Below are 26,139 nucleotides of genomic sequence, written 5' to 3' on the forward strand. Positions count from 1 at the left end.
TTGTTCAGGATACCAGAGGTAGCACCACCTGCCGCCATCTCTTTGATTACTGCAAAACAATGCAGTAAGATCATTTCCAAAACCAGGAAATTTGTTTTCCTGATGATACGCCCTCAAGGGAAGAAGAAGATAGTGGCCGCGGCCTCCAAACGGGGCCCCTCTGCACGGCAGCTACAGATGGATAAGATTGTGGAGGAGTACGAAGACATCTTCACCTCCCCGGCAGGGGTTCCTCTGCACTGTCAAGTCAAGCACTCCATCGATCTGACCCCAGGTGCGCCGCTACCCAATGGACCAATTTATCGACGCTCTGTTATGGAGAACAATGAAATCAAGAGGCAGATTCAGGAGCTCCTGCAGAAAGGTCACATCCGTCCGAGTTCTTCGCCCTGTGGGAGCCCGATAGTGTTGGTACAGAAGAAGGATGGGACGTGGAGACTCTGTATTGACTATCGGGCGCTGAACAAGATCACTGTCCGTAATAGGTACCCGATCCCGTGGATTGATGACCTCCTAGACCAACTAAAGGGGGCGAAATATTTCAGCAAGATCGATCTGAAGTCAGGATATCACCAGGTACCAATTGAACCCTCAGATGTGTGGAAGACTGCCTTCAAATCCAAGGAGGGCCTATTCGAATGGTTGGTCATGCCTTTCGGATTGACGAATGCTCCTGCAACCTTTATGAGGCTAATGGATGACATCTTGCGGCCATTCACCAACTCCTTTGTAGTAGTATACTTGGATGACATTCTGATCTTCAGCCAGAGTTGGGAAGAGCACCTCCACCACATCCGACAGGTTCTCCAAACACTGCGGCAACACAAGCTATGTGCCAATTTGGAGAAATGCACTTTTGGCATGACCGAGGTTCAGTATCTGGGATACATCATTGATGAACAGGGGGTGCATGTCGATCCAGCCAAGGTCCAAGTCATTCGGGATTGGCCCTCTCCAACCACTCTAACAGAGCTCCGCAGCTTTCTAGGTCTTGCCAACTTCTACTTCAGGTTTGTGTTGGGATTTTCTCATATTTCTTGGCCCTTGAGTCAAGTCACCAAGGGCGGGGCGAAAGCAAAATTCTTTTGGTCTGAATCTCAACAGAAGGCATTCAGGGAGTTGAAGGATCGCCTCTGCACGGCACCAGTGCTCGCGTTACCAGATTTACAACAACCATTTGAGGTCGAGACAGATGCCTCTGACTATGCTATTGGGGCAGTCCTTACTCAACATGGACATCCAGTGGCATATCACAGTGAAACACTTTCAGACACAGTCCGGAAGTACCCCACTTATGATAAAGAGATGTATTCCATTGTACAAGCCTGCCGACAATGGAAGCATTACATTTTGGGGAAGGAAACGGTCATCCACACAGACCACCGACCTCTGCAGTTCATACAGACCCAAGGGAAATTGCAGAATGATCGCCATCAGAAGTGGTCTACATACCTGCAACAGTTTCACTTGAATATCAAGTATAAAAAGGGCAGCACCAATAATGTTGCAGATTGCCTCAGTCGACCACCGATCATGGCGCTAACCACCGTGCTCAACTCTTGCGGGCACGAGACTTCTGATTGGCCACTTCTCTACAAAAGCGACCCAGAATTCGGCCACACATACCAGACACTCTTGGAGGGTCGGCAGGTTGCAGATTTTCACCTCCAGGATGCCCTATTATGCCACCTCGGTCACCTTTGTGTTCCTTCAAGCGAGCGTGCCAAGATGATTTGGGAAGCACACTACAGTCGGGCTGCTGGGCATTTCGGGGTCGAGAAAACAGTGGCAGTACTGCAAAACTATTTCTATTGGCTGAATCTTCGACAGGATGTTGGGAAGTACATCCGATCATGTACTGCCTGTGCCATTGCCAAACCGACCATTAAGAAGCAAGGCCTCTATACCCCGTTGCCTACCCCTAGTCGACCTTGGGAATCCATCTCCATGGATTACATGTCAGGCCTTCCTTCCACTAAGCATGGAAATGACTGTGTTTTTGTGGTCGTCGACAGGTTCTCAAAGATGGCCATTATGATGGCCTGCAAGAAGAATATCACAGCAGAAGCCACTGCTAAACTCTTCTTTGAACGAGTGTGGGTGCACTTTGGGATCCCACAGTCTATCATCTCAGATCGGGACAGTCGATTTCTCAACACCTTTTGGTCCAGTCTCTGGTCAATGCTGGACACCAAACTCACGAAGTCCACAGCCTTCCATCCTCAAACTGATGGCCAGACAGAGGTTGTCAATAGGATGATTGTGCACATTCTGCGCATGTATAACTCAAAGCATCCTCGCACATGGGACGAGAGCCTCCCCTACGTTCAGCACAGCTACAACCGAGCTCTTCACAGCTCCACTGGCCATAGCCCTTTTCAGGTGGGTTTGGGATTCCAGCCACTATGCCCCATTGATGTGGCCATGCCACTTGCAGCTACTCACATGAATTCAGCTCATGTCCAGTCCGAAACAGATAAGGCCACCAGCTTCATTGAGCGCATCCAACATATTCGCCAGCAGGTCCATGACATCCTTGAGAAATCAAATGCCAAGTACAAGCAGCGACATGATCAACATCGGGTGCCACACAAGTTTCAGGTGGGCGACAAAGTCTGGTTGCATTTGCAAAAGGAACGCCTTACTGGAGCCTATCGGAAATTGAGACCACTCCGATATGGTCCTTACACCATTACTAAGGCTATGGGAGACAATGCATTTGAGCTCAGCATTCCCCCATTCCTTGGCCTGCACCCAGTGTTCAATGTGGACCGCCTTCGGCCATACTTTCCACCATTGCTAGACACATCCGACATTGCAGAACAGCTCAAACCCACAGAATTAAATCCAGATTGCATGGAACAAGCTGCAACTGATCGGATCATGGACACACAGATCAAGAACACTCGCCAACAGAATATCCAACTGTATCGAGTTGTCAAAGCAGGCCAACTCCTTCAGCAGGGCAAGTGGCTCACCAGGGAACAAGTTCAGCAGAAGTTTCCTCATCTCATGGAGGAGCTCAACACAATGGGGACCATTGCTTCCTAAGGGGGGAGGAATGATCCAGGTGGATATTGGTGGCCACCTGCCAAGTCCACCTGGACCCCCACCATTGTCTTTCTCAGCATTTTCAGTTTCCTTAATTGTAGCACAATTTACTATTTTTAGCAGTTTTTCGGGTCCTGAACTTCCGGAGCCGTTTTGAGGCCCTAAACGACGTTTTTTTGGGAATATGGGGCAACATGGGTCCATGGACCGATGTTGCCTCCCAAAGTGGTAGTACTCGGATAGATCTTTCTAACGAGCTATTGTACGCGTCAAACGGAGATCATATGCCAAAGTTACGACCCCGGGAAGTTGATGTACCAATTTACCCCCAAACGGGGCCCACAGTTTGGCGTTTCATCTCCTAGGGTTAGGTTTTGGAATGTTAAGGGTTTTCCATTGTTTCTCAACAATAAATAGGCCTTCGAGCCTCATTGTAACACAGTTCAGAGGCATGTAGCCATCACATCTCTTCTCAGAGATAAGCTACCATCGCCCTAGCTAGTTTATTTCCATTTCTATTTGTAAGCATATTTCAGTATTTTCCATTAATGAAATGAAGTATTATTTCCGCTGCATCTTTGTGTATATGGTTATCTCTGTAATTTGTTGCGTTCCTGTTTAAATCCGGATCAATTACGTAGCCTTCATCTTCTATTTCTTCTTTGTAGGGCATCGACCATGCACCACTTTCAAACCATAGGATCGAACCAACAGTCATGTCTATCAGAAAGCAATGTTTTAAAACTCCGACTCCGACTCGACTCGGCCAAGGGTCGACTTCGACTCCGACTCCGACTCGGTATCGACTCGGCCGACTTGATTTCAATGACTCGATCGTTGTAAAAAATACATTAAATATTTATTTTTTTTATAAAAAAACATAATTTTAAAGATTTTCCTTCATGTTTCCAAAAACACAGCATTAGAATATAGATAGAAGACAACATATGATCAAAGTAGGCTCATGAATATATCCATTATATCAAAATGGCACCCTGTGCACTGTCCAATACATACATGATCATGAATCATGGATTCATGATATAGAGATCAAAACAAAAACACATAACCAAGGAGGCTAGAAATGGCCTCTACAACAAAAGTAAACTATGAGTCGTGAGTCTTGACGAGTACTACTGGCTACTGCCAGAGGAGCCAAGATCATGTGGATCAATCTCTGGATCATCATTAGAGTCAAACAGGGGGCCCCATGGCTCCTCCTCATCATCATCTCCAACTGCAACTGTAGAAGTGGTAGCACTAGTAGGTTGTGCAACAGATGCAAGCTGAGATAGACGAGATATGCACTTCTGTCGTGACTGAGCAGAGGAAGCGTCTGCAACTGGAGGACTTGCTGGCTGTGAGGCTGAGGCTGGTACAAGTGGATTAGGATCTGCATTCAACTGAACATTCTGTTCGAGTGATGCTATTGTCTGTAATTCATAATCCATATCCTCATCAGAAGCAAACTCTGTTGGATGACTCTCCACTACCCAATCTGATGTTGGATCAATGTCTTCCAACCAATGTTTTAAAACTCCGACCCGGCCGAGCGTCGACTCCGACTCGATATCGACTCGGCCGGCTCGATTTCAATGACTCGGTCATTGTAAAAAATACATTAAATATTTATTTTTTATAAAAACACATAATTTTAAAGATTTTCATTAATGTTTCCAAACACACAGCATTAGAATATAGATAGAAGACAACATATGATCAAGGTAGGCTTATGAATATATCCATTATATCAAAACGGCACCCAGTGCACTGTCCAATACATACACGATGATGATATAGAGATCAAAACAAAAACACATAACCAAGGAGGCTAGAAATGGCCTCTACAACAAAAGTCTGTGACCAGTACTACTGGCTACTGCTAGAGTTGACAACATCATCTGGCTCAGTGTTACTTGGGAGCAGGAGCGAAAGCGGGTAGCGAGAGCCAAAACGGGAGTGGGAGCGACATTTTCAGAAGCTCCCGATTTGGGAGCGAATCTCGGAGGAGTTCGACAACCAATGTCACTAACATCAAGATACATAGAGGGATTGGTGCTCTTGATTAAATACGAGTTCCATACCCTAATACATGACAAAATTCAATGGAAACATTGCAATCCCCCAATCTTGAAATCCTGAAAAACTGATAAGTCTACTAGATTTTGAATGAAATCTAAAATTCTACTTTCTCCATATGAAATCCAATGAGGCCGGAACAACTCTCAAACATCCTGAGTCATTTCATGGTAATATTAAAAATTTAAGTACAAGGATGAAAATGAAGATTAAGGAGAATGTCACTTTTACTTTAAGAATTTAACATTACCATGAATAGCATATCAATACTAGGAATTAGAGTCAGATAGGGAAACCCATGAGTCAGATAGGGAAGCCTGGGGAGTCCTCGAAAATAAAAAAATAAAAAAAAGCCTTTTGTTTGGGTTCACTGGCCGCTGTACGTAACCCGGCCGGGTTGATAAGGACTTGGCCGAGCCGACCGGGTAAATACCAAGCCGGCCGAGTTGTGTAACAACTCGGCCGGCTGAACCGGTTCAATGGCCGGGTCACAAAATCTAAGGCTGGCTTGGACCAACTCGGCCAAGTCGGTTCCGAGCCGGCTGTTTTTTAAAACACTGCTTGCAACACAATGGGATCTGAATCAGGTCTTTTGTTTAGCAATCGGTTACGTCTGAGCCGGAGGTTGTATTGGACATAGACTAAATCATTTAACCGTTTTTGATCCAAACGGTTTCTCTTCTTTGTGTGAATCCTCTCAAAGATGGAACAATTGCGCTAACACCTAGTAGCATTGCCAGTTTGACTCAAAATACGAATTGCAAACTTCTGCAATTCAGGACAATGGCTACCAAAAGCCTTCCACCATTGTGCTGCAAAAAACATAGGAGTGTAATGAGTTAGCTCAACAAAATTACAAATTATATCCAACTTTCAAATTATAAACGATTTAACAAAAAAACTATTAAGAATGGGAAAATTGAAATTTTTGTTTACCTGGCTCATTTGCTTCTCTTGCAATCTTTGCTAGGTTCTTCCCAAAGGTACCTGAGGCATTGGTGAAGGTTGTGACCTGTCGGTGTATCTCCAACTGATCACACTCCAATGGGATCATGCGATCAATGCAGTCAATCAGTCCATCTCTAACCTCCCCCCTCAAAGCTCCTGTCGCCTTAGCTTTATAATGATACCGTGGGTTCAAAAAATACTCAGCTGCATGTACAAGGCGATGGAGTTGATTGTTCCATCTTTCATCAATGATTGCCCAAATGGGCCCATACTTAGCCACTTTATCCTTGTATGCCCTCTTTAGTTGCTCCTTTGCTTGATCCATAGCCTCATAAATGAATCCCGTAGCCAATCTTTCCCCATCCACCAACCGCAACACCTTAACTAGTGGCTCAGGGAGCTTCACAATCTCTGCTGCCTTTCTCCAAAATATTTCTTCATTAACTTTCTTTTTCAATTCTTTGCCTTCCAGTTTGTGAGACCATTGGCTTAGATTCCATTCTTCACTGGAAAAAATCTTTTGCAAGTTTCTATGTTGTGAAAGCATAGATTGCAATGTCAAAAAATGAGTAGCAAATCTAGTGATGGCAGGCCTAATAATATCCCTGCCCCTTGTGTGTTTCCTCATGAGGCTCAAAATCCATGAATGATTGTAGATAAATTTTGTTATGCTTTTGGCATGATCTACAGTGTTTTTGACCCAATCTAATTTTCCAATATCCTCAAGCATGAGGTCTATGCAATGTGCAGCACATGGGGTCCAAAAGATGGTCTTGTGTTTTTCCTCTAACAGTTTGCTAGCAAGAACATAGTTAGAGGCATTATCTGTGATGACTTGAACAACATTAGCCACCCCCACCTTCTCAACAACCTCATCCAATAGATGAAACAACAATTGCCCATCTTTTACCTTATCAAATGCATCAACTGATTTTAGAAACATGGTTCCCTGTGGGAAAAAGATAAGAAAGTTTATGATGGTATGGTTTCTTTGATCAATCCATCTATGTGACATGATGGTACATCCTGTTCTTGCCCATGAGTCCTTGAAATATTTCAAATAGTCATTAATGGATAAAATTTCTTTCTGCAAATGATACCGCCTTAGCTCATGCATAGTAGGGCCTTTGAAGCCTTTTCCAGAAGCATGTATGGCATCAAACATAGGCTCATAATATGGTGAACGAGAAGCATTGAAGGGGATATCAGCATCATACCACCATCTAGCTATGTAATCACAAGCAGTCTTCCTCAATTCTTTCTTCCAATGGTCATTTAAAGTGGGCTGCATTTGACTTTTACTTGTTTGAGGACCATGTGCATCTGATGGAGAGGAGGGAGTGAAATAACTTTTGATATTCATATCACCCTTTTTCATTCTACCCTTTCCCTTTTCTTGAATAGACTCAAAAGAGGGAGGAACATATCGGAAGGGGTTGGATGCATCAGTACAAGGGATAGAGGAAGAAACCTCAAAATCAAAATGGGGGTTGGTAGCCATCATTTTTTCTATATTCCTCTTCCTCCCAATTTCAGCCTCTAACTCTTTTTGCCTAGCTTTATCTTCTTTAAACTTCTCAAAGCTGGATAACAATTTCTTCCTAATCTCCCCAATTTCTGGTGAGGTACATGGAGTAATTTGGCCTCTAATCCCCGCCAAGTGTTGTTTCAGCGTATTAATGCCCCCAGGACCTTCCTTAATTTTCCTATGGCAAAATTTGCAATTCATTTGACTTTCAACCATTTCAACATATGCCTAAGCAACATCTTTCACTCTAGGTGCCATTTTTTGACTTGGAAATGAAAGCAAACAATCTGAAAATGAAAACAAAAAAAAAACATTGATTCAATGTTTATTTATTTCACAAAAAACACTCTTTAGGATTTCTAGATTTGCACATAAAATTTAATAAGCAAAAACAGATTTTTACAAGTGAAAAAAAATACCTCCAGGCACAAATTGCCTCCTCAAGCTTGCTCCAAGAAACCAACTCTTTAATGTTGCTCCAAATGGTTGCCCAAGAAGCTCCTCACTTCAGCTACAATGCTTGCCCAAGACTCCTCACTGCTGCTCCAAAAACAAACTCAACAACTCCTCACAAACTCTCACTGAAATTCTCACTCAAATGCATGAGATGGCTGTGAGAGAATGAGAGGGGTTGAGTGGGTTAAATAGGGTTTGGAAGAGGGGAATGGACCCCAAAGACCAAATAGGCAATATTAAAACTGGTTTGGAGTCCACAAAAAAAGATTTAAAAAAAAAAATATGTTGTTCGGTTTCAACGGGCCGCTGTCACTAACTTGGCCGAGTTAGAGCGGGCTCGGTATTAACTAGGCCGGCCGAACTGAATACTTGGCCGAGTCATTGTTTTGAGGCCTGGCTCGGACCAACTCGGCCAAGTCGGTTCCGACCCGACCATTTTTTAAAACAATGTCAGAAAGTGATCTTCTAGTCCACATCTGGTTTTTCTTCATACTGCTAGCTCTACCGAGTCATGTTTCCTTTAGGATATTCCATCCACCCACATGAGTGCTAGTTGTATCTACAACTCTCTCTCGAGAACCTTGTATCAACCTATCCAGATGTTGTTCAAATATAAAAAATGAACATCAAATCAAAGTTACCTTTAGTGATGGCCTTTCATCATGACATCTGCGTCTTGCAACATCAACATCCTGCACATTCATAAACACATCTCCAAGACTTCACATGTCAAGGGTCTCCTTTCTTTACATACCTTATCAGGGTCTTCTTCTTTGATGTCATGATCAATTCTTCTAGTCAATGGATGTTGATTTCCTTTTCCTTGCGTGATCATAGTTGCATCATTCACGATCTCTTCTTTCTTCACATATTGCTCTCGAGGAACTTTCATCCATGGTTCCTTTATCTTTGTCAACTACCTCATATTCTATATGAGGACATATTATGTTGATTTTATTTTGTCAATATGTGAACCATGCCTTCATGCAACTTTTTCCAAAGGAAGAGATCCCTTTTCTTTGATCATGCTCATGAGGTAGAGCATTCACCCATGCTATCCTCAACTATATGATGACATGACTTAATCCATCAGATACATGCATACCTCTTTTCTCCTTTTGATCATCTAGACTTCCTTCGACAACTACCTTTCCTTGTTGCACTCTTTTGTCACCATACCATCATTCTTCTTAACAAAGGATCCCACACAAGGTGGAATGATTAGTGAGACACTTGCTTCTTCCAAGTTAGGGTGAACCTTCTAATGAAGATTCCAATGGAGGATCTTGATTATCCTCATTCTGCAAATGCTCCTTTCTAATGATGATGATGTATGATGAATTCTATGCTAGATGACTTTCTTCTACACATAAGTACTACTTATGCTTTCAATGAGGTTACCAAGAGCTACTTCCTTTCTATGATGACTGCTACATCCATGTAGACTTCTACTTCAGCTATCCTTTCAAGCTTCTATAATGATGTCACGAGCTCTTGCTTGAATCGTTTGATCCTTTCTCTTAATATGAGGCATCCTATCATACTTATAATGCTTTCTACCATGATAGCTATCTTGTAGTGCCCATATTCATGACAACCATAGCATTGGATCTTTGACATATTGATCTTCTTCTTTTTCCCAAATTTTCCTTTTCTCTTGGCCATGGCAACAAATGCTTGAACTTGTTCGCTTGGTCCCACATCATTCTTTTCTTTTAACCTGGTTTCTTCAATCTTACACAATGACCAAAGTTCACTGAATGTGGTGGCTTCCTTCTTTCCATAGATGCTTGATACAAAGTTGCCCCATTCATCAGGTAGTGCATTGAGCACTACGATGGTCATTTCTTTATCAGACATCATTTCTCCAAACTCTTGTAGTTGGTCTCTTATTTCTGACACTCTCATGAAATATGTGGCTATCCCTTCTTCTTTTGATACCTTCATCTTATATAGCTTGGTTCTCAGAGATATGACTTCCCCAACGGTGATTACAGAGAACAATTCTACTAAGTTCTCATTGATTTTTTTTGATGTCTCCAACTTTGATACATAAGGTATGAGGGGATCTTGATGGATTCTATAAGAATCCTTTGAGCCTTTACTTCTGCTTTCATATACTTAGCTAGAGCTTGAGCTTCTTACTTTGGAGGTTTATTGATTGAACCCTTAACATGTCTAATGACTTCATTTTCTATGACGATCAAATTTGTCCTCTTTTTTTATGCAAGAAAGTTTGATGATCCAACCAATTTCTTGCTCTCCTTGCAAGATGAAGTCGTTTTGAATCTTTTTAGATTTAGACATAGATACAAAGATACTTACTTGTCAAGTGAAGATACTCCTAGATGATGAAATCTTCAACTTGATGCCTCTTGATGATGATGATAAAATATGTCTTCTTGATGGAGATGTCTTCCTTCAAGTGTGCTTTGATAGTGATCCTTGACTCGAGAGGAGGGAGATCACCTTGATTCCTTGATGACGATGGTAGTGATTCTTCTTGCTTCCCTTGGTTATAGAGACTTCAAGATGCTTCAATATGTAGTCTTTCTTTGAGAGGAGGAAGGGTCCTTGAGATGATGATTGAGAAATGTATGAGCTTCTCAAGAATGCTTCAAATGTAGAACCCTTCTTTGGATGAGCTAGGGTTTTGATGTCTTCTTCTTATTGTTGCTTCTAGATGGTGTGATCCTTGAATAGTCTTTCTTGATTATTGATGCTCTTGATGTTCCCTTGATGATCTTCTTGTGCTTATGTCCTTGAGTATCCCTTCTTGATGATTTGGTGCCTTGACCTTTCTTGATACTCCTTTTGATGGTCCTTCTTCAAGCTGCCTTTCCTTAACTTGTCACCTTAGCTCTGCTACCATGTTGAGAAATCTAGGGGCAACAAGTTAGGTGATTTCTCTTACTTTGATAACTGCTTGTGATTTCTTTTTACTTATCTTGATTAGTTTCTTCTTCAACTTGATTATTATTGTGTTCTTATCATCAAACAACTACCAAACAATAAAACAAGAGGACACAAGATATAAGAGATCAGCTAGGGCCAAAACCTCTCCAGTTGAGAGGAAAACCCACAAGAATTCTTCTCTTCTTATAGAACTTCAGATGACGAATTCCAAGACCTATGACCCTTTACCAAGACCTTCCAAGATCAAGTCAAATCTTTCCTTCTTGACGAGCTTTCCTTCCAGCGATTCCTTAGCAACTTTTGCAATTTCGATCTCCAACAAATTCTTCTGCAACTTTGACCCCCCAACAGATTCTTCTGCAACTTCGACCTCCAATAGTTTCTTTTGCAGAAACCCTAGCCTTTGCACGTGTGGAAAATAATGGTATATTCTTCCTCCTCTCCTCTTCGCTTGAGTTGATTCCCTCTCCTAGAGAACTTGGCTTGCAAAGTGTCCTTGATGCCCTAAGTCTACTTCTGCAACTCGGTTTTTTCTGCTGTAATAGGTGCCCTAATTCCTTCACATATGTGGAGAGAAATAGCCCAAAAACAGTACAAAATTCTAGCTCTTCTTTTCTTCTTCACACTTTTTTTTCTTCTCTTGATCGAACTTATGTGTGTAGATTGAGTGCCTAAAGTGAGGTCGAAGTTTGCCTTATATATAGGTCTTCCACGAGGTCGAATTGCTTCCTTTAGGCCGACTTGTCCATTTGTGTAGGCCGACTTGATCTTTGCACCTTGACGAGGTCTTGGAGGGTCTTTTGACTCAAAGAAGTTTTCTTTACAATATGTAACATGCCCTAATGGGTATTCAATACATGACAATGACTTAATTGACTTGCAGACTAAATGACAAGCCATAGAAGCACTCAATGGGTGCTTGATCTAAAAATAAATTTCCCTTGAGCATGAAACCTATGCCTCAAGAACAACAATAATAAATTTATTTTTCTCCTTACATTAAATATATAAAATCATGATTACATATGTCATTATGAAGACCAAACCTTGTTACATATTTCAACATTCCCTCTTATCTAGGGAGGTATTCATAATTGATACAAGGTACTTGGACCAATGTTACCAGACTCAGAATCGGCAATAAATCGGCGAGGCAAAAGAGCAAAGAGTTTTAATCGGATCGGGAAAAAATCGGGAAAAAATTGTTGAATTCATTAAATAAAAATATACACATATATTGAATTAAAAAAAAAACATTTTTCATTAATATTCGGTAAAGGCACGTCCAAACAATGCATAATATCAATAGATGTCCAAAATATCATGAATGAATAAGTATCTCATATATGTTATGAGTCCAAACATGATCCAAAGCACTGAGTCTTGACTCCTGAGTCCTAACCAGTGACTACATAGTACATAGAACCAGAACTTAGAAGCATATGCTTCTAAAGTTTACAAAAAACTGCATACTAATCAGAAAAAAATCAGCAACTAAGAGTCTAAGACTCTTAAGAGTGAGAACTAGAAGCGATTCCTTCCACTCCTTCACTTGCTTGACTCTCAAAGTTCTCCAAGTCATGAAGGCTTAAAAGAGGAGCCTCCTCTAATTGGACCCAGTCTGCCACATTTGTAGTTTGCAAATCTATCTCTTCAAGGTCGATTGGTGAATGATCCAAACCTGTCATTATCATGAGACATTGAAATGTGAATTAAAGTTTCACTTTGAAGTTTGAAGTTTGAACTTTAAAGTACGAACTAGATTATGAAACCTTCAAATTCAAGCTCTCGAGTCTCACCTAGTATTTGTTTGTTGCGAACTCGTAGATTGTGATGGACAAATACAAGGTCATTCAAGCGTTTTTGTGTCAATCGGTTGCGCTTCTTAGAATGTATTTTCTCAAACATGCTTCAGTGTTGCGTTCACAACCTGAAGCACTGCATGCTTGGTTTAAGATTCGAATGGCAAATCTCTTCAAATCTGGCGTATCACTATCAAAGTTTTGCCACCAAAGACCTAGCAAGTGGTAAGGGTTTGTGAGTAGAAGTACTAAATAGTAAAAACTTAAAAAGACAAGAAAATTCAATAAAACATTTAATATACAAAATAAAGTTTAAACAAATTTAATGAATTGATGAAGCCTTCAAGTTGGGTACCTGGCAACATCTTAGACCTTTGTCTTATAGCACTGATATAGGCAAACAATTTAGATGGCGCCCTATAATCTTGTAGTTGGGAAAAGGCACGACTTTGATGTTCTGGATCAGGGAAGCACCTTTCCATGCATGTCATAAGTCCTCTGCCAACCTCCCCATCCTCATTAAATTTGCTCTTATCATAAAAATATTGTGGGTTTAAGAAGTACCCAGCAGCATGTAAGGGGGAATACAATTGCCTATCCCAATGTGCATCTATAATGTCCCAAAGAGGCATATACTTTGTCAAGTTTGTCTCATCATCCCCATATCTTCTTTTGATGGCCTCCTTTGCGAGATCCATCGCCTCATAAATGTAACCCATAGCGGGTTTGTCACCATCAACCATCCTGAAAGTTCAAGCATTCAAATTTAAAGAAATATGAAACATTGTAAATAAAAAGAAGCTTGAAATGAAATTCAAAAAATGAAAAAGTTAAAAGACTTGAAGTACCTGAGAACTCTAACAAGGGACTCCGTCACAGCAATAATCTCTTCGGCATCTTTCCAGAAACCATCATTAAACACAAGTGCAACAATTTCAATGCCTTCAAGGGTCTTGGAATGTTTAGATGCCATCCACTCAGGTCCCAAGAACATCCTCTTTAGATTTATCTTTTGCTCAACCACAGATTGCAAAGATATGAAATTTGTTGCAAATCTAGTCACTGCAGGTCGAACAATTTCTTTACCTTCAGTGTATTTTCTCATCGTGTTTAGGACAATTGTGTGGTTGTATAGGTATTTGGTTATGGATTTTGCCTTCTCCACAACCTTATGTATCCAATGAAGCTTACCAATGTCCTCAACCATTAAATCTATGCAATGGGCAGCACAAGAGGTCCAAAAAATAGTGGGGTGCCTAATCTCAAAAAGTCTACCAGCAGCCATATAATTAGCTGCATTATCGGTGACAATTTGTACAACATGTTCTTCTCCCACTTCTTGAACGACTTCCTCCGTAATTTCACAGATAAGTTGGGCAGTCTTAACCTTGTCTGAAGCATCCATTGATTTGAGAAACATTATGCCTGCGGGACAAGATACAAGGAAATTTATTAAAGTTCTATTCCTCTGATCTGTCCATCCATCACTCATGATGGTGCACCCTATTTCTACTCATGATGAACGAAACTCAGCTAGCACAAGCATGACATCTTCAACACTCTAACAACAAATCTGTCCTAAGGCTCTCTGATGTAGGGGCTTTGAACCCTGGACCTGCAATAGCAACTGCATCAATCATAGCTTGCCAATAAGGACTTTTGGCACAGTGGAAAGGTATGTCAAAATAGTACTAAAAGTTAGCAATGGCCTTCCTTGCCTGACTATGGATATTTTTTTTCCAACCAGTGGCATCCAAGGTAGGTTGGGAACTGGGTTTTGTGCGGGGAGCAAAAAAGGTGTTTATGTTTCCACCTCCAGTGTTGAAGGAAGGACTCGTTTGGCCTTGAGTTTGACTTGGACTTGGAGGCATGTGTGGGAAACTTGGGAACGACATTAAGGATTCAACAGAGCGAGGTGACAAGGGGGTAATGGTAGAAAAACCATCAACTCCAAGAGTTCCTATTTCACTATTTTGCTTTGCTTTCTTGGCATTATGCTGACTCAACATATCAATGGCCAAGGTTGCTTGGTGTTTGACATTATCATCAACCTTGTTGCAAAGACCTATATCATGGCCAGGTATTTGTGCAAGGTGGAACTTGAATCTATAAATGCCTCCACTACATTTCACTTTGCAAAATTTACAAAGGAGCCTAGGGTCTCCGGGAATCTTGTCACAATAAGTCCAAGCAAAGTCCTTCTCCCTTGGCATTGTTGTTGTTTTGGACTTGTGTTTAATTTGTGGCTTCTGTTAAGATTTGGAGTCGTGGATTCTATTTAATTTGTGGCTCTTGTGAAAGACAATAAAAAATTAAATTTAAAAATGATCCAAAAATTTAAAATATGCTAGAAATCAAAAAAATTAAATGAAGACAGATGTCAGCAAACATATATATTATAGAGACTATGCAAAAGGCGAGTGAGGATCACTGTTATGGAGCAGTATTCTAATATTGAGTAGCACTTGCTACAATCTGGTTGATATAGAAGGTGTAGAGTTCTCATTCAGGTTCCTGAGCTTGCCCAAGTGTGTTTGTAACTTTGTGGCATCATCTTGAATTGCTTTGCATAAACTCTTTGAATCTGACTGTTATTATAAAATCCTTTTGTACCATGTTTGTTACATTCAGAATTATTTTTGTTTCAATTCTTTGGGTAATGTCTCTGCAGTTTATAATCTTGAACATTGTTTTTCCAACAGCTTTATGAACAGATCATCTACCAGAGTCAGGTAAGTTGGTTGAGGTTGCTTGAAGCTTCTGCTGCTAAATCACCATATTTGTTACATTCACAGTTATTATGGCTTCAAGTCCTAGGGTGATGTCTCTGTAGTTTACAATTTTGAATGTTGTTTTTCAAACAACTTCTTGGACTGAACATCTACTACAGTGAGCTAAATTGGATAAGATTGTTCCTGCTACTAACTTGTCGGATTGCTTTTGAAAGTCCTTTCTGATTTGTGCTAGGGTATTTGAATTTCCTTGCCCATCGGACATAAAGTCAGGAAAATTTGATTTCATCATGAGTTAGGACTCAGGAGTCTCCCATTGTTATCAAAATTCAAATAAAGTTAATAAACCTTAGCCTTGTTTGGATTTTGGAACACTATTTTGCATCTTTGCAAAATATCTGTAGAGGCATTTATCGGATTTGGGCTAATGAATGTTGCCTTATAATAATTAGTAAATACCGCATTGCTTTTGAATACCTCACGCAGGTGTATGTCAAGTTGTCAACAATCCGGCTCTGCGGCGTCGAATGTGGCTCTGCGGTGTATGTCAACAATCCAGAATGCCTCTGCGGCTCTGCGGTGTATGTCAACAATCCGGAATGCCTCTGCGGCTCTGCGGTGTATGCATTGTCAATAATCCGGTGTATGGAATGGCTCTGCGGCGTCGGCTCTGTGGTGTATGGAATAGCTCTGCGGTGTATGGAATCTAGGAATAGCTTTGCGGCATCGACGGTGGACCGATAAACCCAAGCGAAAACCCTAAACCCAAAATTGGCGGGACTTGGCAAATTCGACAAAATTGGAAAAATCGACAGACCCGCGAGTCAAACTCTGTCAACGCGAGTTGACTCGCAGAGTTTCGACTCGGATCGTTTCACGGGCGATCAGATTTGGAATTGCGAGTACTCGCGAGTACTCGCCGATTCCTGTTACACTGACTTGGACATTCTCAATCTGAAGAATTCTCATAAGAAGAGTCGGATTGGTAAGCCATCTCTTTGCATCATACGAACCAACATTGTCACATAGCAAGGCCTTGACTAACAACTCTATCTCTCCACAAGATTAGAGCACAATGTGGGCGAGACCAGTCACTGACAGACACCATCATCATTGTCTCTCAAGGCACCTACCCCCCCAGGTGTTCCCAGGGTATGTCCAAGACAATTCCTATCTTGGAATAACACATCCTCAAGGAATTTCCTCTTCAACTACTCTTAGGCTCAAAAGGAACAAGTTATCCCCACCATAAAAGGGCATGTCTCTTGTGGTATGCACCCATTCGACTTGTATATATGCACATGATGTGACACTTCATTTGTCTCACTCATTCATCATCTCTCTTATATAGAAGACACTCATGGGAGCAGAAAAAGGAGGAAATGACTAAAGTTTGGACTTGCTTTTCACACATATTTTTAGACATTTTATTGTAAATCTTGCTGAAGAAGAATTTCTCCTAGAAGAAAAGTTGCTGGGTTTCTCAAGTATGGGTTTCACAGAAAATTTGTTGTCTCTATTGTGCATGAATGTCTCTTTATGATCTTATTTGTTTCCATTGTTTCCGCTGCATTACTGTTAGATTTTTTTGTGTATAATTTCATAATGATATCAGTGGCATAAGAAAAATTAATTGAAGATCATTAGAAGTAATTATTAGATCAGAAAATTGGTTTCCATTGTGTTTATTGTAGAAAAAACAACACAACCCTCCCTCTCAAAATTTGACTGCCCTCATTTAGTACTCCTGATTGGTAGACACATCAAAGCCTCCAAGGAAAAAGAGATTGCCTAAAGATAAAAAGATTTTATAATTGTTTGCTACCAACATAATATATTAATAGAATAAAAGAAAAATTGGAAAATATATATTTTTTGATAAAGTTTGCACTTATCATGACCAAAGCTAATGTGCCTAGATTTAGCATTATGAGGGATCCATTAGCGCAATTCAAGTCCATTAGCGCAAGTCAAGTCAGTCTCTCTTCGGCTAAGTAACTGCGAGTCGGGGGTGTCTATTTTACCCAAGTCACCTAGGACTTGCACTTGGCCCCAGCATCCGGCCTTTGTTGCATGCATTGGCACACATCCACAAGTCTGTGCACAAGCCCTAGCATGTCACTGGCAGGACTTGAACCCTGGTGGGGCTACATTAGCTATCCACTTTCACCGACCAGGCAAGCCATGCTTGACAAAATTGGCAAAATTTTGATATATAGTTTACCTTAGCTTAGTTTTGACACAAGTGTTCACTGTAGCTTTTGTGAATTGGGAAGTGAGGTGAGTTCATCGTAGTTTAATGAGCAATGGGAAGTGACCACAAATTGGATTGATATTGCGTTGCATGCCTCACATTATGGAATTCCTTTGCTGGTTATGTTAGGTTAAAGTTCTCAAGTAGGATACCACGTCAATCATTCAGGCTGGATAAGAAAGGCTCATCATGTTTCTACACGTGAGATGATTTATTTGGTGTATTATTGATGAGATTTGGTTGAACATGAGAGGCATTTTGGTAGGAGACTTTAGTATGTTGTTTAGAATTACTTGCTAGGAAACATACGAAAGGACAGCTCTAAGTTTCTATAATCAGTATTTACTTCAACCCAAAAAAGAATAAATACAAAAACTAAAATTCTTAAGCAGACTTTTGCTTTGCTTTAATTAGAGAATCCTGGCAATGTTGTATGTTGATAATGGTTCCTTTGGAAAATTTGGCTGGTTAGTAAGATTCTGTTGCTGGATTGCATTATTAGAGTAATTAATGTCAAATAGTTTGGAGGAATTGTCAGTGCTGCATACTGAAGAAACTCATTTTGCAACGTAGTAGTGAGCTGGAGTAGTGGTTGAGATCGGGTCATGCTATTGAGTTATGAGTCACAGCATGATTGCTGGAAAACATCATGAATTAATTCTTTTACTGGAACACATGAAGAATGAATTCACAATTATATGAAACACCTTGATGTTTGGAACACTCTACATGGTGGGTTTTCTTTTGAAAAAGGTGACAACAACTCCAGTTATAACTTATAATGATCCATCTTGAGGACATATGTTGCAAGAACATTTCTTTAGCAAATATTCTAAATCATTTCCTTGCTTTTGATGCACAGATGGTCTGCTAGAGCTATAAAATCTTTCAGCATGGCAGAATTAGAAGCGCGCAAGATGAAATACCCTAAAACTGGCACAGAAGCTCTTCTTATGGGCATTTTGGCAGAAGGTTTGATATACCTTGTTCTATTCAAGTAGATTTAGCTGCTGGGAGATTCAAAGTGATTGTCAGTTTGGTGTGAATCCATTAACCTTAGTCATTCTTGTGATTATTTTTCGGCAAAGCTGCTAATAATTCTGATATCCCTGAGATTGTACATGTAATTTGATTTTTCAACTTCGTTGAATTCAAGGTGTTTTTAATTCAGGTATATGAAATGGGCTGCAGTTGACTTTTGGAACTGATACTTTTATTTTATTTTAATTTTTTATATGTTTCTAACACAAATGGATAAATTTTGTATTGATAAAAGCTGCAGCCTCACTGGTCAGCATTAAAACACAAATATGCTGTCTAGGAGAGTATTTCTGAAGCTGAGCAGAGAACTGATGAGTTTGTTTAGAAAATTTAAAAATGCCCTTCACTAAGGTGGACCATAAGTTTCTGCTAGTGCATGAGCAAACACACCAGTTCTAGGCCCCCCCCTCCCAGCATACTACTTCATAGGCTTAATAGGTAGGCAAGTTTCTATAAGGAGCTTCTTCTCCTCGACCTTGGATGTTAGGAGAGTTGGGCTCCCTGATTCTTGTGCTCTCCCCATGATCATACAAAATGGCCCCCAGCCTTGGCCACTCCTCGGAGGATGTTGTCTGCTAGTGCATCAAGTCTTTCACATGTCCACACCCACTAGCTCTAGCAGACCTTGACACTATCTCTCTCTTTGGTTCACCATTGGGATTTTTGGAGATTTTTAGTTTCTAGCATTTTCATTGTACCAACACTTTATCTTATACTCTTTCTTAGCTAGACTTTTGGCGTCTCGTTTACAGCTTGTTCGTAGATGTTAATATCGTTATACTTTTAGCATTGTTTTAGGAGATGCTTTTCCACTCTCATTTGTATCGACAATGGATGTATTATCTTAGTCCCATTTTACCTACTTTTGTAGTCATTTGGTGGGCGTTAGTAAAATTATCTTATCTATCGACATGTATTTCTTTGGCAATTTCTTCATCCTGGCTTTGTCTCTTTCTTACAACTCCATGACCTTGAACATCTTAACTTGCTCTAGGTTGATTTTGAGGACTATGCCCCCTTGATGCATTGATGTACTCTCCTGAGTGAAAATGTGGTCAAATTCTGTTTCCATCTACTAGAGATAAATAGGAGAGAGTTTTATGCAAAATAATCTGTCGATGAAAAATTATTCTTTTAATTTATCAATTGATGCACAAGGCTTTATTGCAATAGCAATGGTGATGTATTGTTATCGGAACCAAACCAGAACCAGGGGAACCAGCTGGTCTGGCCATTTTGACACCAAAACCAGTCTGGCCAGTGGCCTGGAACCAGAACAGATCTGTACAGTACCAAACCAGCCTTTTTTCACCGTAGTGGCCAGTTCTATATAATGCTACCAACGTCCATCCAAATGCAATTTTTATTTTTAAACAATAATTTATAAGTGGGGCAGCCTAATATTCATCTCTAGGGCTGTACTAATGCTATGCAATTAATGATAATGTTAAATTCTTAAAGTAAAAGGATGCAAAAACCTGATTTTCCTTTGACATATCTTATGCTTTGACGTGGATCCACTTACATATTTCTATTGGCATGGTTATTACAATAATTTTCGAAATTTTTTGTTCTAGCAATCATTTAATTCCTTTTTTGACACCATTCTACTCATCTACTTTCTCCATTGAATTAAGTTGTTGTACAACCAACATTGAAACCAAAGTCGTCTATGTGCAATTAGGGCAGACAAAGACAACAACTAGTTACAAAACCTTCCATTCACTCATTGTCAAGAAAATGGTGCAAAAAAAATAATATCAAGTGTGGTGGACGTATAGAGAGACATCTTTCAAGTAGCAGAAAACTTTCGACTACATGTTAATAATCTTCCTAATTTCTGTTTACATTTGAGTGCTTTAAAATTTAAATACATTAGATGGCCTATTAAAACTGACATAATTGTCAAAAGGCAGACTTGAACTCTCTGACTAACTTATTTTGTTGATAGATTGACTGACATTGTCGAGAAACATACATCTAAGATCAACTTAGCCAACATGGTTGACTTAACTACACATGCTGGCGTTGCCAAATGAACTATACAAGTCAACACACATACATAGTCAATACTTCTAAAACCTACTTTGGGGAAGGAAATACCCATCTCTTGAGTGTAGTGTTGATAATATTGGCGATATTTCGCGAAATATTGCAAATATCGTGATTTTTTTCGAGGAAACAAAATATTGCCAGCAAAATATCACAATACTTTTGCCTTCGAAAATATCACGATATTTTCAAAATATTGGTGAAATATCGCACGATGACCCTAAATATTGTGGGTGCGTAGGGTCGTGGCTATTGAAAGCGATTTTGGTGGTCTTCTTTTGTCATTTTGCGTTGTTGGTCTTGGAGAAGGAAGGGGAAGAGCTTTGTGGTGATTTTCAAGGAGGGATTGAGGATCATACAACCATTATGATCATCAACCAAATTTTTTTTGTGGATCAAAGATTCAAGACCAGTGTGACAAACTTCACTTCCCATTAACAGGTATGTTCTTAAAAACCCCTATGTTAATGATTTTTTTCATAGATTTAGGTTTATGCTTGCTTGTCTCTTTGCCTACCATTGTTTCTTTGTTTTTTTTGTCATTTGCTATGATTTTCATGCCAATGATGTTGAAGGAAGTGGAACTAGGTCTGGTCTTCATAGATGTACTTTTGATATTTGTACTTATTCAAGAAAAGAAATATTATTTTTATAATATATGTCAATGAGTTTCTTGCTCATTGAAGTAGGTCTAGCGCATGTCAAAGTGCTATAGGTGAGTCCAATAGTCAAGAGAAAATATTGAAGGCCTTAAGGGCATGTTACACTATGTATAAATATATATTGAAGTCAAAGGGAAACCTCCAGGCAAAGTCAAGTCTAATCCTATGTAATGACACCTTCAAAGAAGCTCCTTCAAGCATGCTACACCAGCATGGAAAATGTGTGAAGTCTGCTCAACAAATCAGCCTACAAACAGCCCTCAAAGTCGGCCTACAAGCAGCCAGACAAGTCGGCCTACAAGTCGGCTTAAATGGAGGGACAGTCCTCTATTTATAGAGGCTGTCCACTCCAATTAAAATGGACTACTTCAGTCTGAAATCAGCGCAGAAAAGGGACTAAGAAAAGGACAAGGAAGAGGCCTTCTAGGGCAGCGAAGGAAGAGGGAAAAGAAGCCGAGGTGAAGGGACTGTTTTCTAGGGTTATCACAGGCACACATGTGAGAAAACAAGGGTCTGCCTGCGGCCATTACAGCAGGAAAACTTCAGTGACATATCTCTATGTTTTGGGCCAGCAAACAAGGTTTATAAGGTCTCCCAATCCAGCAAAGAGGAAAGGCACTCAAGCGAAAGAGGCTACAACAACAAATAAACAGTGACACGTGCGAGAATTTAGGGCTGCTGGACAGTCACATCCAGTCTGCACCTATACTTTGGAGAAGAAGCTCATTTGGTTAAGAAGGTGAAGGAATCATCATATGGAAGGGTTCTCATCAAAGGCTTGTCCTCTAGAGCAAGTGAAACAAGGTTTATTAACAAGTTGAAAGAAGAACGAAGTGCCGGAAGTAGGAGGACAAAGTGCCGGGAAACAAAGTGTCGGAAGAAGTGTCGGGGTATATGGTGTAGAAAGGAGTGGAGACTTGACTTGTGCTTGGAGGATCTCTTAGTCAGGGGTCTAGGGTTTGGCATTGATCAATAGAAGCTTCAATAAGAGAAATTCACTAAAGGGTTTTCCTCTCAAGAGTAGAGAGGTTTTGGCCTCGGCAGAGAGCCAACATCTTGTGTTGTTTTTATGTTTTGGTAACAGTTTGATGAAGTACACACATATGCACTAATAAGAAGAAGAAGAATAAGCTAACAAGAAAAGTAAAAAGACTCCACAAATTGTTATCAAGTAACGAAGAATCACACTACACTACTTTGCCCTAGATTCTTCAACATGGTATCAGAGCTAAGGTGACACATCAAGGAAAGGGAAACTCAAGAACACTCATCAAGGAGAAGCATCTACAAAGTTGAAGCATCAAGCCTAGAAGTCTCAATCACTTCAAGGACAAGAAGGGTCTACAATCCATCATTCATCAAGGAGGTCTACAAAGCTAGAAGAAGAGCCTTACATAAAGGCACCTACAAAGAAGAGCAGATTGAAGCAGGACCTACATCAAGCTACAAGTCTTCAAGCAAATCTCATCATCAAGCAAGTCCACTTGGAGAAGGCAACTTGAAGAACATCAAGATCCAAGGAAGACAAGCCATCAAGTCTTCAAGGAGGAAGCAAATCCATTACATCTCAAAATCTATCAAGTAAGTACATGTCCCCTTTTGAATATACATCAATGTCTTTTTGCAAGGAAAGCAATAAATTGGTAGGTACCAATAACTTTCTTTCATGGAAGAAGAGGATTGATCTACTACTCAAGGAGAATGAACTTCTAGAGCATGTCAAAGGGAATATCACTATCCCTGCTAAGGAACATACTCAAGCCTTAGCCAAGTACAATAAGAATGAGACGAGAGCTCAAAGGATTCTGATAGAATCAATCAAAGACTCTCTCATTCCTTATGTCTCCAAGTTTGAGACATCAAAAGAAATTTATGAAGATAACAAAGGAAGGAATAGCTCCCTACTTCATGAAAATCTCTGAAATGAGAGATCAGCTTCAAGAGCTCGGGGAAGTCATGTCTGACAGAGAGATGACAACTGTAGTACTCAATGCTCTACTTGAGTGGGGAAACTTCACATGTAGCATATATACCAAGAAGGAAGCAACCACTCTCAGTGAAATGTGGTCTCTATGCAGAACAAAGGAAACCAGACTTAAGGCAAAAGAAGATGTGGGATCAAAGGAGAAAGCATTTGCTACCATGGCCAAAAGAAAGGGTAAATTAGGAAAGTTTGGTCTACGAAGAACAAACAACAAAGACATGTCCAAGATCCAATGCTTTGGATGCCAAGAATATGGACACTACAAAAGGAATTGTCCTAAGCTTAAAAAGGACAACAACAACAAAAGAAAGAGGGAAGAAGCTCACATAACTCAAGAGATGAAAGAAGAAGGAAAGAAGCAAAAGAAGGAAGATCCTCCGGATCTCTACTATGACTAGGTCAAACTCTTTACTTCTAGACTTCTTTCAAAGTTTTGAGTAGAATAGGAGCATGTAGGAATAAATTAAAATTGCATGACTAGAAACATCCTCTAGAATCTAGCAGCATGATGTACATAGAGTTCTAGATACTCATGTAGATGTAGCATTTATGATAAGAACAAAAATGCATAAGTAGAAATATCTTCTAGAATATAGGAGCATGATAGATATAGCTCAAGATATTCATGTAGAAGAAGCATACCTAGTATAGGACCTCATACATGATGAAAGAAAATTGATCATGATAAGAATCTTAGAAGACCTACATCATCAAAAGAAAGGAAACATTTGCAAGGCAAGGATCTTTAAGATCCTATGATGGAATCTTCAAAAGAAGGTTCATGGACCAAAGCAGATGTCTCATTGGGAATCCCATTCATGGGTTTCAAGAAAAGAATGATATGCAGGCAAGCTAAGATGAAGCAAGAAGGGCCACACCAAAGGATGATCAAAGGAGAATCAAGATGAGGTGTGTATGCATTAAAGTTTAAGTCATGTTATCATTTGTATGTTATTAAGTCATGGGTATAATTCTATAACATGATCAAGCATGAAAGAATCTCTTTCACCAAGAACATGCTCGAAGGCATGTACCATAATGCAATGAAGGTCAACAAAAGAATATGCTCACATAAGGAGCATAAGATTGCTGACTAAGAAGCAAGAAGAAATGCTGACAAGTCCAGAAAGCAAGCAATGAAGGAATGCTCTCACAAGAAGCATTAGATGGTTGACCTATCTATCTGAGAAGAAGCAAATGAAGAAAGAGATCAAGCATGTGAAGAACACCATGATCACCAAGAATCACTATCTGACAAAATGCCTTGAAAGATATCTCTCGAAAGAAGGCAAGACAACTCTGATAAAGGAAGAAAGGACCCTTGACACCTATGAAGGCCTTGGAGATATAAAGGTGTAGATAACTGATTCTACTCTATAGAGATGTCGTGATGAAGAAGCCATCCAAAAAAAGAAAAGGCAATGTTGAAGCAATATTAGGATGAAGTCATGATGGGCTACTAGGTCAAAACATGTAATCAAGCAAGTACAATGAAGCATCCATGAGAAGAGTATTTCGAAGCATGGACAAGATGACAAAGGAGTAGCCAAGATGACAAGAAAAACCTGATAGTCACTTTCCACGAAGCAATGACATGACAAACCAAGAAGGAAAGTGATCGATGGATGGTGCCCTACCTAGAAGAAGTTCAAACAAAGACTTCATGACATCAAGAAAGGAAGGAGATCAAGCAGCTGAAGGACCCACGAAGAAGAAGCTGCTGATGAAGGAAAGAGTCCCCAGTTAAGAGGGAGCTCTGACAAGTCCCTGATCAAGAGGGAGTTTTGAATCACCCCTGATTACAAAGGAGTGACAATTGTGTTTTCCATTTCATGGGTCATGCACTAGACTAGGACTAACAACCGTAAGTCTAGATGAAGGCCATGAATGGAAATGTAGACACAAGATAGACACAACATTCTTGTCTTCACTTGGGAAGAAAGAATGGGAGGATTAGGTAATCATATGGCATCCGATACTCTTTGAGGATGTGTAGGGCATCCAAGACAAGAGTAGGCGAGAGGACCGATATTCTTTGAGGGTTTAGAACCCAAGATAAGAATAGTTCTAGAAGGTCATACTTGGAGAACACCCGGGTGGGTATGTACTTTGAGAGACAATGATGAAGGTGTCTATAAATCATTGGTCTTGCCAACATTGTAGCTTATGGTTTCGTAAATAGATGGAGCTGTTAGTCAAGGCCTTGCACTATGATAATGCTGATGGATATGATGCTATAACAAATGGATTGCTAATCCGGTTTCTCTTATGTGAATTCTTCAAGATTTATAATAGCCAAACTCCTTGTAATGTTGTATGAATACGTCCCTAGTTAAGAGGGAGTGTTGAAGGAAGTGTAACTAGGTTCGATCTTCATAGATGTACTTCTGATATTTGTACTTATTCAAGAAACAAAATATTATCTTTATAATATATGTCAATGAGTTTCTTATTCATTGAAGTAGGTCTAGCACATGTCAAAGTGCTATAGGTGAGTCAAATAGTCAAGAGAAAATATCGAAGGCCTTAAGGGCATGTTACACTATGTATAAATATATATTAAAGTCAAAGGGAAACCTCCAAGCAAAGTCAAATCTAATCCTATGTAATGACACCTTCAAAAAAGCTCCTTCA

The 26,139-nt window shown here is 40.1% G+C and overlaps 1 protein-coding gene across 2 annotated transcripts in view; it reads left to right on the forward strand.

The window, feature by feature from the left end:
* The window catches only part of LOC149167399 (ATP-dependent Clp protease ATP-binding subunit CLPT1, chloroplastic-like), a 251,782-nt gene that overhangs the window by 54,657 nt on the left and 170,986 nt on the right, over positions 1 to 26,139 (forward strand). For both annotated transcript variants that reach the window (XM_089432972.1, XM_089432971.1), the window contains exon 3: positions 18,629 to 18,738. In XM_089432972.1, the coding sequence (XP_089289098.1) occupies positions 18,629 to 18,738 (110 nt within the window). The remainder of the gene's footprint in view (positions 1 to 18,628; positions 18,739 to 26,139) is intronic.

The sequence above is a fragment of the Pinus tabuliformis genome, chromosome 5_1, assembly GCF_031772625.1.
Source record: "Pinus tabuliformis cultivar Carrire ecotype Pingquan chromosome 5_1, CPIR1, whole genome shotgun sequence".
Lineage (NCBI taxonomy): Eukaryota > Viridiplantae > Streptophyta > Pinopsida > Pinales > Pinaceae > Pinus > Pinus tabuliformis.